Here is a 16,476-nt window from a genome sequence, read left to right as displayed (position 1 = left end):
TTTGTAATGATCATTAAAAAACACTTTTCTAATATACAAATTTTTTTTAATTTTTACTTATTTTTGACAGAGAGAGAGCACAAACAGGAAAGAGAGGGAGACACAGAACCCAAAGCAGGCTCCAAGCTCCGAGCTGTCAGCACAGAGCCCTATGAAGGGCTCGAACCCACAAACTGTGAGATCGTGACCTGAGCCGAAGTCAGATGCTCAACCGACTGAGCCACCCAGGAGCCCCTATAAAATGTTTTCAAATGTGCTAGCCAAATAGTTAAAAGAAACAAAGCAAAAGTGAATTCTATTACTTTTTTCCAGCCTAATCTCTAAATCGAAAGCTTTTGAACATGTGAGCACTATCAATTAAGAAAAGGAGCGGTATGCACGCAGGTCTCCTTCCAGCCGCCTGAGAAACAAGAGGGTCCGTAAAACCAACCCGTTTTATGGGAAGTGGAAAAGTGGACCATCACAAAAGCTACCTGGCAGACTGAGCCCACAACAGAGCCAGGGCGCTTGGGTTCTCAGAGTCCCCGCACAGGCTGACCGCCCCCGTGACACGAGTGGATACGCGGAGTCCTCGTGCAGGCTCTGTGGAGTCACAGAACCCCCCAGAAGGACCCAGAAATGGACACGGGAGCACCGAGAGAATAGGGATGATGTTCCGATATGGCTACTAGTCCAGGGTCTTGCTGGCTAGTCAAGCAGGTAGTTCAAAAGAGGCTCAGGGTCCCTCCCTGGCCCAGAACAGATCAAGGAGACCAGAGGAGACGATCTGAGGTTGTTTGAAAAGATTCTGATCAAGAATCTAGAAGACCTGGCATGGGCACCAGGCCCCAAAGTCACGGTAGAAATTCCCCCCCCAAGATAGAAGTTTTCAGGAAACCTTGTGCTTTTGTGGACTCCTGGTGGCAGCGGCCAGTGGGTCCGTGTCTCCTTTTGGAAGGGGTGGCTTCAGAACTGAAGCCACAGCCATCCGCAGTATACTGGGAAAATTGAACGCCTCTTCCAGTTGCATTAATGCTCAGACGAGGGACGAAGCCAGGGTGGTCTAAAGAGCTGTCTGTTGGTCCTTCTCTGAAAATTGTACACATTGCAGCCAAGAGCCAGTCCATGGTCTCACGGGATGGCCAGTCCATGTGGAAAACTCTGACTTGGAAATTCTAACTAAAGTAATTGTCCAAATTCATCCCTTTCTGGGCTTTTTCTCCCCCCACCCCCCCACTTCCTTTTTCTTTTTCTTCATTGGTTTCCCTCTGGTCCCATCAGTGGAGAAGCTGTACCTGTATTTCTCATTACTTCCGAGAGGGCCATCCACGTCGGAGCCAAGACCCCTCAGTAGGAGAGCGCTCCCGAGGTCGTCTCCAGCAGCATGGACGACAGCTTCACGCTTCCCTCTCTCCTCGTGAACGAGACCCACTGCGCCTGGCTGATGCAACCCAAGTTCTTCAGGGTCTTCATAAGATCCCGGCGGAATCTCTCGCCCACAAAAACATAGAGCACGGGGTTCAGGCAACTGTGGAAGAAGGCGATGGTTTGAGTGACCTGGAAGCAGATGTCAATATTGGTGGAAATGGCACAGTTGGAAATGAACGTGGCGTAGGCATCGATGGTCTGCACCAACAGAATGCAGTTGTAGGGGAACTGAGATAGGAAGAAGACAGTAAGGACGGTGACGGTCACCTTCAGGGCCTTGTGCTTGGATGACTTCTTGGCTTGTAACAGAGTGTGGATGATGATGGTGTAGCAGCAGGCCATGACCACGAAAGGAAGGAAAAAGCCCAGGACGACCTTCAAGGTTAAGACCACCGACTTCACTTTGGTGCTCTCGTCACTAGGGTAAACCATGGTGCAAATGGTAATGCCAGATTCCTTCTTGAGTTGACTATACAGGATTTCGGGGATGCAGAGCATGGCCGCCAGCACCCAGACAGCAAAGCAGACCATTTTGCTGTACACGAGCCTTTTCTGCCTCCAGGTCTGCGCTTTCATGGCCTGAGCGATGGCAATGTACCTGTCCACGCTGATGCACATGATCAGCAGCACGCAGCTGTAGAAGTTCATCTTGTACATGCTGTTGACCACTTTGCACAGGAAGGTGTGGAATCTCCACTGGTCCGCAGTGGCAATGGCCCAGAAAGGAAGTGTGGCGAGAAAGAGGAGGTCAGCAATTGCCAGATTCAGGAGGAACATGTCGGTCATGGTCTTCACTCTCGTGCAGTACCAGTAGACAAGGACGACCAGACTGTTGCCCAAGGCGCCCGCGATGAACACGAGCCAGTACAAGGGCGGGAGGAAGTAGCTCGCAAACTGCCGGACGTTGTTTTTCTTACAGTAAAGTTCAGGGAGGTTTAGGTAGTCATCCAGAGGAGACGTGGGATGGTAGCTGTAATCGTCAGACATGTTAGAGACAAGACCCTGCAAGGAGACACCAGACACCATCAGGTCAAGGACGATCCTTCGGAGGATCTCAGAACGGCAGGGGCCCGGACCCCGTGACCCTCCCAGCCCCCAAAATCTGCGACGAGGCAGAGAAATGCATGCAGGGCAAGCAGGAATTTCTGAGGGCATCTGCCCACATCACAACAGATTTATACAGTCCATGACTACCTCTCGCACGCCTATTCCGTGTCAGGTACCACGTGCATGCCAAAAACACAGTAGTGGGTAAGTCAGATGTGGTTCCAGCTCTCGCGGAACCCACCTGCTGGTGGAGGGCACACATGAACAGTTACAGGACACATGACGAGTGATCGGATGTGGTAGGACCCCCTTGGGACCAATGATGGGCACAAACCTGTATTGAACTCTGAATGATTCTGATTTCTCCTCTCTATTCCATTTTTTTAAAGTTTTTAAAACATTTTTTAAATGTTTATTTATTTTTGAGAGAGGGAGAGACAGAGTGCGAGCTGGGGAAGGGCAGAGAGAGAAAGGGAGACACAGAATCCAAAGCAGGTTCCAGGCTCCGAGCTGTCCGCACAGAGCCTGACGCGGAGCTCGAACTCACAAGACGTGAGATCATGACCTGAGCCGAAGTCGGACGCTTAACTGACTGAGCCACCCAGGCACCCCTCTCCTCTCTATTCCATTCTTCCATAAAGGTCCTCAGAGGCTCCTAAACTTTTCTGGGTCCAGATTCTTATGAGCCTTCTGCAAACTATGTATCCTCTGCTCCTGAAACAGCAACACACACACACACACACACACACACACACACATGCACACACTCATTCATACCCTTTCACATACGTGCACAAGCACTGGGACAGGTTATATAGCTTTCAGGATCCCTTATTCAAACTTTGTTAAGAATTCTAAGGGGCGCCTGGGTGGCTCAGTCGGTTAAGCATCCGACTTCAGCTCAGGTCATGATCTCACGGTTTGTGACTTCGAGCCCCGTGTCGGGCTCTGTGCTGACAGCTCAGAGCCTGGAGCCTGCTTCAGATTCTGTGTCTCCCTCTCTCTTTGCCCCTCCCCTGCTCATACTCTGTCTCTCTCCCTCTCAAAAATAAATAAATATTAAAAAAATTTTTTTAATAAAAAAAAAAATAAAGATTTCCCTCCAGCTTCAGCCATTACCCAGAAACCCAGTGTCTTGGGAGGACGGATTCCCTGGGAGACACATATTTTGGTGAGGATGCCGGGAGACTTCTCCCAAAGCCAAACCTGGCAGCCTGGCATCGTCGTGGCCCCCCAGGGAGGTTGTCCCCTGAGAGGTGGGGCTTGAGTAGACTTGGAGCAAAAAGAACTTTTAGGGCAGGAAGGAAGAATATGAAGAACACAGAGACCCCAAGATGGGGATCAGTGTAGCTTTAATGGGTCGGCACAGTGACATTTTGGGGAAAAGTCATCTGCTCGTGCAGATGAGCAGGTGTTAACTGTGAATCCACACGATGAGTAAGCGTGAAACTGCTTTTGTAGAGGTTCTTTTCTTTTTTTCTTTTCTCTTCTTTTTTTTTCTTTTCTTCCCTTCCCTTCCCTTTCCTCTTTTTCCTTCCTTCCTTCCTTCTTTCTTTTATTTCTTTTTTACGTTTTTTGGGGGTGATCAAATACTTTTAAGAGACTGTCACATGCACCTGAGCCCCAAGCTATAAATCCGGGAGGGAAACAGCGTCCCCATCCACAGATACAGCTCCAGGGGGTGGCGGGGGGAAGGGGGCGACCTCAGCATTTCCAGTGCCCCAGGAGACCCAGCCTTCTCCACTGCCCAGTAAGCAGGCACGACCACCACTCCCCAGCGCTGACCCCCAGAATGTGTCCCGCTTGAAGCTCAAGGCGTGTGTTCTCCGGTTGGCTGAGGGTGGAGGGCCCGGTGGTCCAGCATAGAACTATATTTAGTTAGGGACTCCCCCCCCCCCCCCGGTGTATTTTAAAAGTGGTTTGACTCACAAAAAAAACCCCTAGCTTTGTACACGTGTCGTTGAGGCCACATTTGTTGTGAAGACCAAGGTAGGGCTACATCATCCATACAAGATGAAAGGTTTGGCTGCCTTTATGAGGAAGAGTCCACTTCCCAGGCTAGGGGAGTCCTGGGCAAACGTGTCCCCCCACCATGCTGGGACTCGCGCTTCTAGCTCTGCACATGCGCGATGGGTATATATCCTTTGGATGTTAGACACGGTACCCTTCGAAAACTTCCCAGCAGACGTAAACGGCACTATTTACCAACGTATTTTATTCGCCATAGCTGGGGTACCTAGGGCATGCCAGACCCAGTGCCGATGCCGTGACATGCATGTGTGACATAATCCTCACATTTCCAGGGCAGGAAGACCTCTCTCAGATGAAGGCTCAGGCTTCCATGAGGACTCTGAGATAATGAATTCCTTCCTTCCAGCTCGCCTGCTCTCTGAGCGGTCCTAGAGACACTGTTCTTGCTGGAGAAGCTACCTAGGCAGGCTGCTCTCAGAGCCTTGCACAGCAGGAAGAGATCCCAGGAGAGAATCGGTGGAATGACAGGCTAATCTGCATGTTTCCAGTCTATTTCCCATCCAGGAGCCCATGCCAGAACCTTCTAGTTTGGGCAATGCCTAGAACAACTTCCCACATTCTCCCGGGCACCCTTCCTAAAGTCTCCATCACGGTGGTGTCTAAGGAACCCTCGTGGGGTCCACTCTCTCCCCTGAGAGCAGGGCCTCCAGGGGCTGCTTCACAGACATCTGTGTCCTACTCACTAAGACCTACCCAAGACGTTAGGCCTTTAAATACAAAGGAGATGTGAAGAAAGGCTTTCGTATCTCTTGAAGAATAAGGAAGGGTCTCTTTTTCCCTCATGAACCATATCAGGGCCCCTTTTTAATTGGGAAGCTCGGCCAAGCTTGTAGCCCAATTACAGTCACCAGACAAGACCCCTTAGGCCAGCTCTGCACAGTAGAAACGTACAGAAACCCCAGGCTAAGCTTGGTTAAAGAAGCAAAAAGAGGGGCACCTGGGTGGCTCGGTCAGTTAAGCGTCCAACTTCGGCTCAGGTCATGATCTCACGGTTCATGAGTTCAAGCCCCACATCGGGGCTGTGCTCACAGCTCAGAGCCTGGAGCCTGCTTCTGATTCTGGGTCTCCCTCTCGCTCTGCCCCTCCCCTGCTTGCACTCTGTCTCTCAACAACAAATAAATGTTAAAAAAAAAATTTTAAAAAGAAGAAGAGGAAGAAGAAGCAGGGCCAAACATCAAGGGCTAAGCATCTTCTGGGGCAGGAAGAAGGCCTCCGGATTTTCAGGAGCCTCCTGCATTGACTCAGGTCATCTCCGGAAGGCTGGAAGGCTTCTATCAGCCCCAGGCCCGTCGCCTGCACCTCTAGGCAGAGAACAGGGCCAAGGGCAAAGCCCGTGTCCTGCGAGGCCACATCCCTTCTTTCTTCTCAGCACCAAAGTGGGCACCTGCGTGGGGGAAGGGGTGCAGGAGGGAAGATGGAGGGAGGGAGGGAGGGAGGGAGGGATGTGAGCTGGTCAGGAGGAGCGGGAATGGCCGGCCTCCATCTCTAGGGCGCCCTGTCCCCACACTTGAGGAAGTAAGACTTCCAAACAGTAAGACCTGCATCTCAGCGCCTTTGACAATTGTCTACAGGGAGCACCCCGGGGATGCCGTGGGCACTGAGAGCATTCTGCGGGTCTCCTCCTCCAATTCGCCATGACCCTGACCCCTCCCCCCCCTCCCAGCCTCGGTTTCCTCATCCACAAACATGGCTCTGCCTTCACTGTGAGGTCAAAGGAAGGCGGCGTCCTGGGTACTGACCAGCGCACAGCCCTTCCTCGGAAGAGTGGCCACTGGGATGTCATGGGCTGTTTGCCAATAGCCATTGAGAGCCCCATCTTTTCCCCATTTAGGCGCTGCTGGGCACCTCTTGACCATAAGAGGTCATCATCGGGGTGTATTTTTCTTCCTCTCTGGGCCTGCCTTGCAGAGTCTAGATAGCTTCCAAGATCCCAGACGACAAAACCGAATCGGACTGAGACACAGCCCCGACTCGGCTGCCCCAACCTAGCTGTTTCCACCGCATCCGGGATGAAAGGCAAATTCTAACTACAGGAGAAACGAAGGGTCTGATTCTGGTCAGAAAAGTAGACTTACCTCGTTTACTTCAGCAGATCAAGTTAATCGTCTCTTTTTTTGTTAGGTATATGCAACAATACACATGCAATACTAAACATCATTAGCGTAGCATCGCCGACTTGTCTAAGGTCAACAATTGCGACCACCAAGCTCCGTGGACCTTGGAACTCATAGACCAGGGTACCTTGAAGGGCAGTCTGTTAGCCCCACTAAGAAGGCTTGATTTCAACCACCGACTTGTAAAACCCAGACTTTCTCTTTGAGAAAAGCAAAATTAAACCAGTTAGATATTTCTGTGAGGCGTTTATGAGGACGGCAAAAAACGGAGCAATCTGATGTGATTCTGTCCTTGATTACATTTGGCTACAAAATCCCAAATGACTCTCTGGATGATGGCTTTACCCAGTATTTTCGTTAGCCTCTTTGTCTCGTTTAGAGAAATATAGGCTCTTATGTGGTTTTTGAAAAGCCTATGTCCTGTTGTGTAAGAGACAGAACTGATGTGCTCACCACGGGTTTATTCAAAACAAATGATGAGGGCACCCGGGTGGCTCAGTCGGTTAAGCGTCCGACTCTTGATCTTGGCTCAGGTCATGATCTCACGGTTTGTGAGTTCAAGCCCCGTGTCGACAGCAAGGAGCCTGCCTGGGATTCTCTCTCTCCCTCTCCCTCCCTCTCTCTCTCTCTGCCCCTTCCCTACTCATGCTCTCTCTCAAAAATAAATAAATAAACATTTTAAAAAATCCACAAATTCAGGGTTGTCCCATATCCTCCTTTGTCTTAGTTTCAGAACAGACACATCCAATCATAAAAACTCTTACCTGTTAATGAGATCTAAAATAGTGTGTTCCCCTCACTTCACCACAAACCCTGAGGCTCTTCCGGTTTTTCAAGTTTGTAAAGCCCTCTGTGCTGGCATTGGCCGCCCATATGGGGCACTGCTCGGCAGAGACCTTACCCCTGGGAACCCACACAGAGAAATCTCTCCTCCACAGCAGGTTCCTTCCCACACCACCACCCCCCCCCCAAAAAAAAACAGGCAAGATGACAGTGCATTTCCACAAAAAAAAAAAAGGTGGGGGGAAACTATTCCATGCTCATTGATTACAAGAACAAATATTGTTAAAATGTCGATACTACCCAAAGCAATCTACACATTCAATGCAATCCCTATCAAAATAACACCAACATTCTTCACAGAGCTGGAACAAATAAGCCTACAATTTGTATGGAATCAGAAAAGATCCCGAAGAGCCAAAGCAATCTTGAAAAAGAAAACCAAAGCAGGAGGCATCACAATCCCGGACTTCAAGCTATGCTACAAAGTTGTAATCATCAAGACAGTATGGTATCGGCACAAAAACAGACACTCAGATCCATGGAACAGAATAGGAAACCCAGACATGGACCCACAAACGTATGGCCAACTCATCTCTGACAAAGCAGGAAAGAAAATCCAATGGAATCAAGACAGTCTCTTCAGCAAGTGGTGCTGGGAAAACTGGACGGAGACACGCAGAAGAACGAACCTGGACCACTTTCTGACAGTGCATTTCGAGGAGCCTGAGGAACATGGCGATACTCACTGTGAGTTCTGTGGGCACCATGATGGGTCAGATGCAAGCTTGCTTCTAGGAAGAGAAGGCAAAAATCAAAAAGAGGTCTGTCTTATAAATGAACAGTAATAAACGCCTAACGATGGAGACGGGAGGTTATATCTGTCTGTCCTCGTGCGAAAAATATAAAAATCCCAGGCGAGAGTTACAGTCCATGTTACATCGACACCAAGCCAAATACTCTAGATTCCAAAATGATCTTGGTTGTCAACACAGAAACGAGAGAAACCTCTCCCCTAAGAGCCCTTTTGGGGACTTCATGTTTTCCCAGCATTCTTTTTACCTGAGTTCATTTGCTCTCGACTCCACTTCTCAGGATCTGTTTTGCTAAATGCCCCCTCCTTATTTTTCCAACCAGGGGGCTCCTGAAGATCACAGGACAGAGGTTGGCTTGAGACCTCTCTGGGCCCCAGCACCTACCTACATGCTTCATTTGTAAGCCCAGGATGGGAAAAGGGGCCCTATTTCCTGGAAGTCCCAGATTTGGTTTAGCAAAAAAAAAAAAAAAAAAAAAAAAAAAAAAAAAAGGTAGTTCCCTAATGCGAAGGGCCTCCAAGCCGACTTCCATAAATCTCGGCTGTTGTGCGTGTGTGTTTTGAATCTCTGTAAACCCACCCCTGTATGACTAAGGGAACAATAGCTTGCTTCACTCGAGGACGTGTCTCCGCCTGAGCCGGGCATTTTAGCAAGGAAAAGTTCCCAAGACACGCATCTAGCACCACACCCCAAGTTTTCGGAATAAAACAATTCTCCTTCATAGATTCAACCCTCGCCCGTTGGTTTCCTTTCTACAACACAACATCGTGACTCATCCTCTTTTTCTGAGAGTGTGGTGGTTTTCAGCACCTAACGGTGGTACAACCACTTTGGAAAACCGTTTGTCAGTTTCTTAAAAAGTTAAACATAAGGGCGCCTGGGTGGCTCAGTCGGTTAAGCGTCCGACTTCAGCTCAGGTCACGATCTCGCGGTCCATGAGTTCGAGCCCCGCGTCGGGCTGTGTGCTGACAGCTCAGAGCTTGGAGCCTGCTTGGGATTCTGTGTCTCCCTCTCTCTCTGCCCCTCCCTTGCTTGTGTTCTCTCTCTCTCTCAAAAATAAGTAAATAAACATTAAAAAAAAAAAGTTATACATACACCCAGCACGTGACCTAACCATCCCCCTGCGATGTCCTTCCCTAAGAAAAAGGCAAGCATTGTCCACGCAAAGACTGATGCAGGAATGTTCATAGCTGCTCTATTGCAATAGCAACTGGAAATAACCCAAATACTGGATACCCTATCCATTATCAGGAAGGGATACATGGACCGTGGGCATACCCACACAGTGGAATCAGAATGAACAACTGATACTCACAGTCATACGAATGAGTCTCAAAATAATTATGCTACATAAAGAAGCCAGACCAAAGCACGCATACAGCGTGATTCCACTTACATAAAATTCTAGAAAATGCAAACGAATCTAGCGTGAGAGAACACAGACCAGTGATTTCCTGGTGAGAGAGGGAGAAGAGGCGGGGGAGGGTGTGAGGTGAGCGAGGGCACAAAGGCTCACAAGGAAGCCTTCGGGGTGACACATACACTCACGATACTCATTACGTGCAAGTTTCACGGGTATACGTATGTCAGAGCTTGTAGTCTGCACTATAAATGTAGTCTTTTGTAGTTGGACCTCAGTAAAATGATTCAAGTAAAGAAAAGAAAGTGAGTGAGAGCTAATGGAAATTTTCTGGCTTACTTCCCTCCTCAGAGTCCTATCTGGCCTTTAGCAGGTGGGGAGGAAGGCAGCCAGAACTTCTTCCTTGAAACCTTCTTGCCAGCTGCTTCTTGAAAATGCCTTGGAGTGCCTTGTGCCATTCTCACGGAACTGAGGGCTCAAGATGAACTCGGGTTTTCAAGCTTAGATTAGAGAGATAGACAGATAGATAGATGATAGACACATAGATGATAGATAGATAGATAGATAGATAATAGACAGATAAATGATTGATAGATGATAGATGAGATAGATAGATAGATAGATAGATAGATAATAGGTGGATAGATAGATAATAGATTAGAGATAGATAAATAAATAGACTGATAGATTGATAGATGATAGACACATAGATGATAAATAGATAATAGACAGACAGATAGATGATTGATAGATAGATGATAGATGAGATAGATAGATACATAGATAGATAATAGATAGATAATAGATTGTAGACAGATAGATTGATAGATTTATAGATGACAGATACATAGATGATAGATAAATAGATAGATAATAGGTGGAGAGATAGATAATAGACAGACAGATTAGAGATAGATAAATAGATAGACTGATAGATTGATAGATGATAGATGAGATAGATATACAGATAGATAATAGATAATAGACATATTATAGACAGATACATAGATTGATTGATTGATAGATTGATAGATGACAGATAGATAGATGATAGAGTGATTGATAGATAATAGGTGGATAGATAGATAATAGATTAGAGATAAATAGACTGATTGATAGATGATAGATGATAGAGACAGATAATTTATGTGTATACGCACATGTATTTGTGTTTCACACACATTTCCTGGCACTGTCCCCCGAGGGCCCCCAAACAATGACCCAGCAGACAAGCACCTAGTGCCCTGATCTTGGTCTCTAAATACCTTCTTCCACCGAAAGGAAGCAGGACTCTGGAGAAATGTCTGATTCCACAGCTAGGGCAATTGCAAGATGCACCCAGAACTGATTTTTTGCATCAGGAAGCAAGCAGGTGTTCCAAGGACCAGGAGGACCCGTCAAAGGGACACAGCTGCCAACTCGATGGGGCTCCCTCCAGCCAAATCAGAGGCAACTTGGGCACCAAATTAAATCATGATGGCCATCCTCGTAGCACGTCCAACTACGTGAGGATCCAGGAGTCCGTACTAATGAAAATAAATGAAACCATGAACAAAGAGGTGAAAAACCTCTTCTCGCAAGTGCCAACTAATACATATATAAAGGAATCCTGGGATTAGAAACTCGCCAATGGCTGCTGAAATTAGCGGGTGGATGTTTGATGAGGAAAGGGTGTTTCCCTCCTCTCAGAGGGCCACTCCCCAAATTACATGCGATCCCATTGACTTTACCATCCTCTTTTTTTTCCTCCCTGAATCGTGCTCTGAACCAATAAATCATTTTTTGAAATACCCAGTTAACTTTGGATCTTCCTCACTCAGCTCGTTTAATTTTATTACAGCTTGGGGAACAGAGAGATTGGTTTTCGAGACATTAATTAGCCAGAAAAAACCACATATATTTCTAGTAGCTGCATAAAAAGACTTGAATATTCGGGAGCCTGGGGGGCTCAGTCGGTTGAGCACCCAACTTCGGCTCAGGTCATGATCTCACTGTTCATGGGTTTGAGCCCTGCGTCCGGGCTCTGTGCTGACAGCTCGGAGCCTGGAGCCTGCTTCAGATTCTGTGTCTCCCTCTTTCTCCGCCCCTCCCCTGCTCATACTCTGTCTCTCGGTCTCTCAAAAATGAATAAACGTTAAAAAAGAAATTTAAATAAAGACTTGACTATTCGCCGGATAACATCAACGGAAACAAGCTCCCAAGGAAAGAAGCCACATAAAGAAGAAAGAGTGGCTTTGGTTATGGTTCGTTATAGCTAGTTAGTTTTAGGTTGAAAATAAAGACTGATGATGATGATATTGGTAAGGGTTTGGGGAAGAGACCTCCACATTGCTGCGGGGAGTATTAATTGCGTGTCCCCGTGCTCTCCAGCCTTCAAGGGCCAGCAAAAAAAAAAAAAAAAAAAAAAAGTCACCTCCTTAATGAAGCCCTCTTGGGTTTCCCCAATGCTGGGGACAGGATGGTTGATATCTGCACCTCTCCTGCCCTCTTGCCCTGTGCAACCTTCTTGGAGTATTAAGCTACATCTGTCAAATTTACAAAGCACAACAGCCCTGACTCAGCACTTCATCTGCCGGGAACATGTTCTATTGCTGTTTTCACAAAAGAGCCTAAATAAAGATACGTATATGGAGATGTATGTGGCAATTTTTTTGCAGAACAAAAAAAAAAAACCGGAAACAACCTAAATACCCAACAATTGGCAATATTCTGATACAGCTTTCAATAAAACACCAGGAGCCCGGGGGCGCCTGGGGGGCTCGGTCAGTTAAACGTCGGACTCTCGATCTCAGCTCGGGTCATGATCTCTCGGCTCGTGAGTTCGAGCCCCACCTCGAGCTCTGTGCTGACGGTGCGGAGCCTCCTTGGGATTTTCTCTCTCTCCCTCTCTCTCTGCTTCTCCCCTACTCACTCACTCTCTCTCAAACTAAATAAGTGAACATTAAAAAAAAAAAAACGTACAGAAGTCACCCATAAATGGAATAAAATAGACCTCACGCTGATGTAAGGAGGTCACCAAGAGTATTAGGTGGAAAGGCAAGGTAGAAGACTGTGTTGCACGGTCTTTAAGAAACAAAAAATGTAAAAGTTACACACTTCACTGCTCATCAGTACTGAAACATTTTCTGCAAGGAGCTCGAACAATTATGACCCGTGGAAAGTGAGACTTTCGTTTTTTTCCCTTTAGGTTATGTAAGCTATTTAAATATGTTCCTTTGTGCATGAAATTTTATTTTAAGAACTATCATAAAAATAACTTGTCAACCTTTTTTTTTTTTTTTTAAGAAGCCCCAGTTCTCTTCCCTTCCGTACACCTGTTTGCAGATCTCATCCCCAGGAGGTACCCACAGCTGCCCCAGTGAAGGGACTGGAAGGCAGTCAGGACTAGTAATCAAATTCTCGGCCGCTTCGGTTTGCAACTTTGAGAGCCTCCATCAGCTTTCCGTGAAGGTTTCTTTTTCTGCTGTGATAAATGTGTTTCTGGCTCACGGAGACACTGCTAATAGGGGCCCCTGGGTGGCTCAGTCGGTCAAGCGTCCGACTTCAGCTCAGGTCATGATCTCGTAGTTCGTGGGTCAGCTGCGCTGACAGCTCGGAGCCTGGAGCCTGCCTCAGATTCTGTGTCTCCCTCTCTCTGTGCCCCTCCCCGGCTTGTACTCTCTCTCTCTCTCTCTCTCTCTCAAGAATAAATGGATGTTAAAAAAAAAGTTTTTTTTTTAAAAGAAAGACGCTGCTGACGCTGCTCTCCACGTATCCCCTCTCTCCTCCATCAGAATACTTTCCAAAGATTTCATTGCACCACTTGCGAAGTCTCCAAGCTCGCTTTCGTTTTCTCTTCGGCCCTGAGAAGGAGGCAAACACCCACACACAACAAAGCGTACTGAAAGCAGGCCCCTCTCCGGTCTGCTGGGAGTGCTCTCTGGCGTCTGGCTCAGTGCGGCCCCAGTCTCTCCCCGGTGGTGCTCCCGGTGGCCCCATTACGGTTCTGCAACCGCTGGGACCTGCAAAGCCTGCCCCTGTGCTCTAGCATAATGGGCTGAGGTGGGGGGAGCACGATGGACCCCCGTTTGAAAGCCCCCGTCTGTCCCTTGGTCCAGCCCTTTGGGCCTGGGAGACCTTGGCAAGAAGCGACATGCCTAGTTTCCTCAGCTGTAAAATGGAGGTGAGAGCCCAGCCTCCTGCAGGGCCCCGTGGCCAAGGTCAAGTGCAATGCTCTTTGCGGAATGCAGAGAGCTCTGTGGGAAGGAGAGGGAACATGCTTCATCCCCCCCGCCCGGCTCACCCCTGCAATGTGTCTTGACACCCGAAACACCTGCTTGGCTTGAACTCTGTATGAGACATGACCCAAGTCGTCCAGAAGCTCACGTTCAAGGGTAATGAGCTCCTCATCGCTGCAAAATACCAGCAAGGCTAAATGCTACGAGTCGCTTTGGGAATTAGGAGGCCGAAGTCATGACTCCAGTGCAACTCGGGAGGGCTTCCCTGAGGAGGTGACATTTTTGCTGACCCCTTGAAGGCTGGAGAGCATGGAGACATGCGATGAAGGGAGGGAACCCTGCTCGAGGACAGGGAAACATATCAACAAAGGCATGAAGGCCAGAAAACAGGAAGCGTGTACAGGAACCTTGGTGGGGGTGGGGGGGAAGGGAGGGCTGCTACTTCATTTTAAAAAAAAGAACCTATGAGAAAAGTTAGGCTGACATCCATTACTGCCCCCGGCCATGCGTTTTTGCTCCCTGCCGTCCTTAGGTAATCACCACGAAGATCATCACGGAGGGGCACCTCGCTGGCTCCGTGGGTTGAGCCTCCGACTCTGGTTCGGGTCATGATCTCACAGTTCGTGAGTTTGAGTCCCGCATCGGGCTCACTGCTGTCAGCCTGTCAACGCAGAGCCCGCTTTGGATCCTCTGTCTCTCTCTCTCTCTCTCTCTCTCTGCCCCTCCCCTGCTCGCTCGCTCTCCGTAAGTGAATAAATAAATAAAACAAAACCATCGCGGAGCGTCTGCGGCTGCAGCATTTTCCCGTCCCTGCTCCCTGTAGCCAGTGAATTGGATACAGATACTGACGGGAGTCAGGAATTCAGGTCTCACTTCCACGTCTGTCCGACTCGCTACACTGAGACTGAATCATCTATTTGTTGGTAGCTCTGCCCGCCACCCCACCCCACCCCCCACCCCCCACACGAAAGTGGGGTCTCTGAGCCGTCTCTCGGGCCTGCTGCTCGCCAAGCCTGGGTCAGGCGCCCGCCTCCCTGCCCCCCAGTAGACGCTGCAGCCTGTGCGTGGGGAGTCCTTGAACTTGGCCGGGAGGGGTGGGAGGGGGCGGGGGGGGGCTGGTGTGGAGGAAGCCTTCAGAGCAGATAGACGGATATGGAGAAAAGAGGCGTCGAGCTCCAGGGGCTGAAAGGGCAGATGGACTTGGGCCTGCTCAGCGGGGGGAGGAGGAGACGGGCCCTGGGGGGCTGGTGGTTGCCCCGCGTTTCCAGCTCTGGGCTCCTCAGTGGCCCTTCCGGCCCGGCAGCTACGGCAGGTGCCGAGCAAGAGCGAACAGAGAACTGGAGAGGGTTGGGGTGTTTGGAAGGACACAGCCGTAGTCACGGATGAGTCGCTGAAAACGAAGCAGCTTTGCTTTCCTCCCGATTATAAAGGAGATTTTGCACGTTTCGTAATGTACCAGAAAAACAAAACAAAACAAAAAACCCAAAGCAAATGTATACGGGGAAGAAAATAAACACCCCTTGCTTGGGTCAGCCTCTGTTCACTTTCTTTGCACTTTTTCCCACACATGCACCCTTAGTGGGAAGGGAATCGGACCACACGACCCATTTTCTATCTTGCGTTCTCATTGCCCCCCTTTCCGGTCCACGTTTCACGCCAGTGACCGCGGGGCTGTCATCGGACTGGATGGCTGTGGGGTGTTCTGTTGTCTGGCGATGCCACACTTCACTTAACCAGTCACCGCCTAGAGCGGAGTTTGCTTGTTTCCGATTTTTCCCTGCTACGGAGAAGGCTGCCCCAAACATCCGTCCCGCGGGGCTGCCTCTCGGACCCGAGGACCTCCTGGGGGCTTCGCTTTCCCAGTCCTGACCCCCTTCTTGTCACCTGTCCCGAGCACCTGCTTCTCCCTCCTGTAAGTCACAAATCACAGAACTCACTGCCTCGAACCTTTACTTCACACGTGTGGGTGGGAGGGAGTCTTCTGACTCATCCCTGGAAACCTGGGCAGGCCACTACCGGACTCGCCTTTGCCTTCCTGGAAGCTTCTAGCAAAGTGCCTGGGGCTCACGACCACTGAACAAATGAGTGAGAGCCTGGGTTTTAGAAGCCATCGAGGAAACACAAGAGCGGGGGGGCACAGGAGACACCGAGAAGGGTGATACTCACTGTGGAGGGCAGCGGGAGATGCTCCGGGAGAAGGTGGGCCCCACCAGCTCCGTCGGGGGGCAAGGGCTGGCCTGCTCTCTGCCTGGGATGAGGGGCAAGGCTTCTACGAGTGTTGTGCAGGCAATATCGGTAAAAACACCAGAGAGAGGAAGTCAGGCCACCCCTACCTGCGTTGTCACTGGTGGGGTGGCCTGGGAGGGTGGGGAGCAGGGAGTCACCAGCTGCAACCTCAGCAATCAGCAGAATCGATGATTTGCAACCAGAAGTGAAAAGCCAAGACGTGCTGGGCTAAGGGAGACCATCTTCTCTGAAGACGCACACGCAGACCCATGGTCTACAAAAAGGTCTTTTCCTAGACAGCACAGCCACTCCAGGGAAAAGGGGAAAGGAGGGGCTGTGGAAAAACAAGCCTTGCCAGGCTACCGGTGTGGGCGTGCAAGGTTTCCTCGGGCGGTGTTGCCTGGACAGGCCGATGTGGGACCGTCACCCCCAGCTGCATCTACTACCACATAACCCCCTTTGGGCCTTGACAGGTGGAC

General features: G+C 49.4%; 1 protein-coding gene across 2 annotated transcripts; it reads right to left on the bottom strand.

The window, feature by feature from the left end:
* Positions 1-202: 202 nt before the first annotated feature.
* On the bottom strand, positions 203-16,065 carry CCR9 (C-C motif chemokine receptor 9). Of its 2 annotated transcripts, XM_047826340.1 has the most exons (3): positions 15,938-16,065; positions 8,129-8,173; positions 203-2,409 (listed from the first exon to the last, which is right to left on the bottom strand). In XM_047826340.1, the coding sequence occupies exons 2-3, from the start codon at positions 8,147-8,149 to the stop codon at positions 1,327-1,329; spliced, it is 1,104 nt and encodes a 367-aa protein (XP_047682296.1). In that variant the 5' UTR covers positions 8,150-8,173; positions 15,938-16,065; the 3' UTR covers positions 203-1,326. The 2 variants fall into 2 exon arrangements, with proteins under 2 accessions (XP_047682296.1, XP_047682306.1); XM_047826350.1 differs by lacking the exons at positions 8,129-8,173; positions 15,938-16,065 and adding an exon at positions 5,423-5,484.
* Positions 16,066-16,476: the final 411 nt, after the last annotated feature.

This window comes from Prionailurus viverrinus, chromosome A2 (genome assembly GCF_022837055.1).
Source record: "Prionailurus viverrinus isolate Anna chromosome A2, UM_Priviv_1.0, whole genome shotgun sequence".
Taxonomy (NCBI): domain Eukaryota; kingdom Metazoa; phylum Chordata; class Mammalia; order Carnivora; family Felidae; genus Prionailurus; species Prionailurus viverrinus.
The sequence above is the reverse complement of the archived record's forward strand: the minus strand, read 5'-3'. Positions and strand labels throughout refer to the sequence as shown.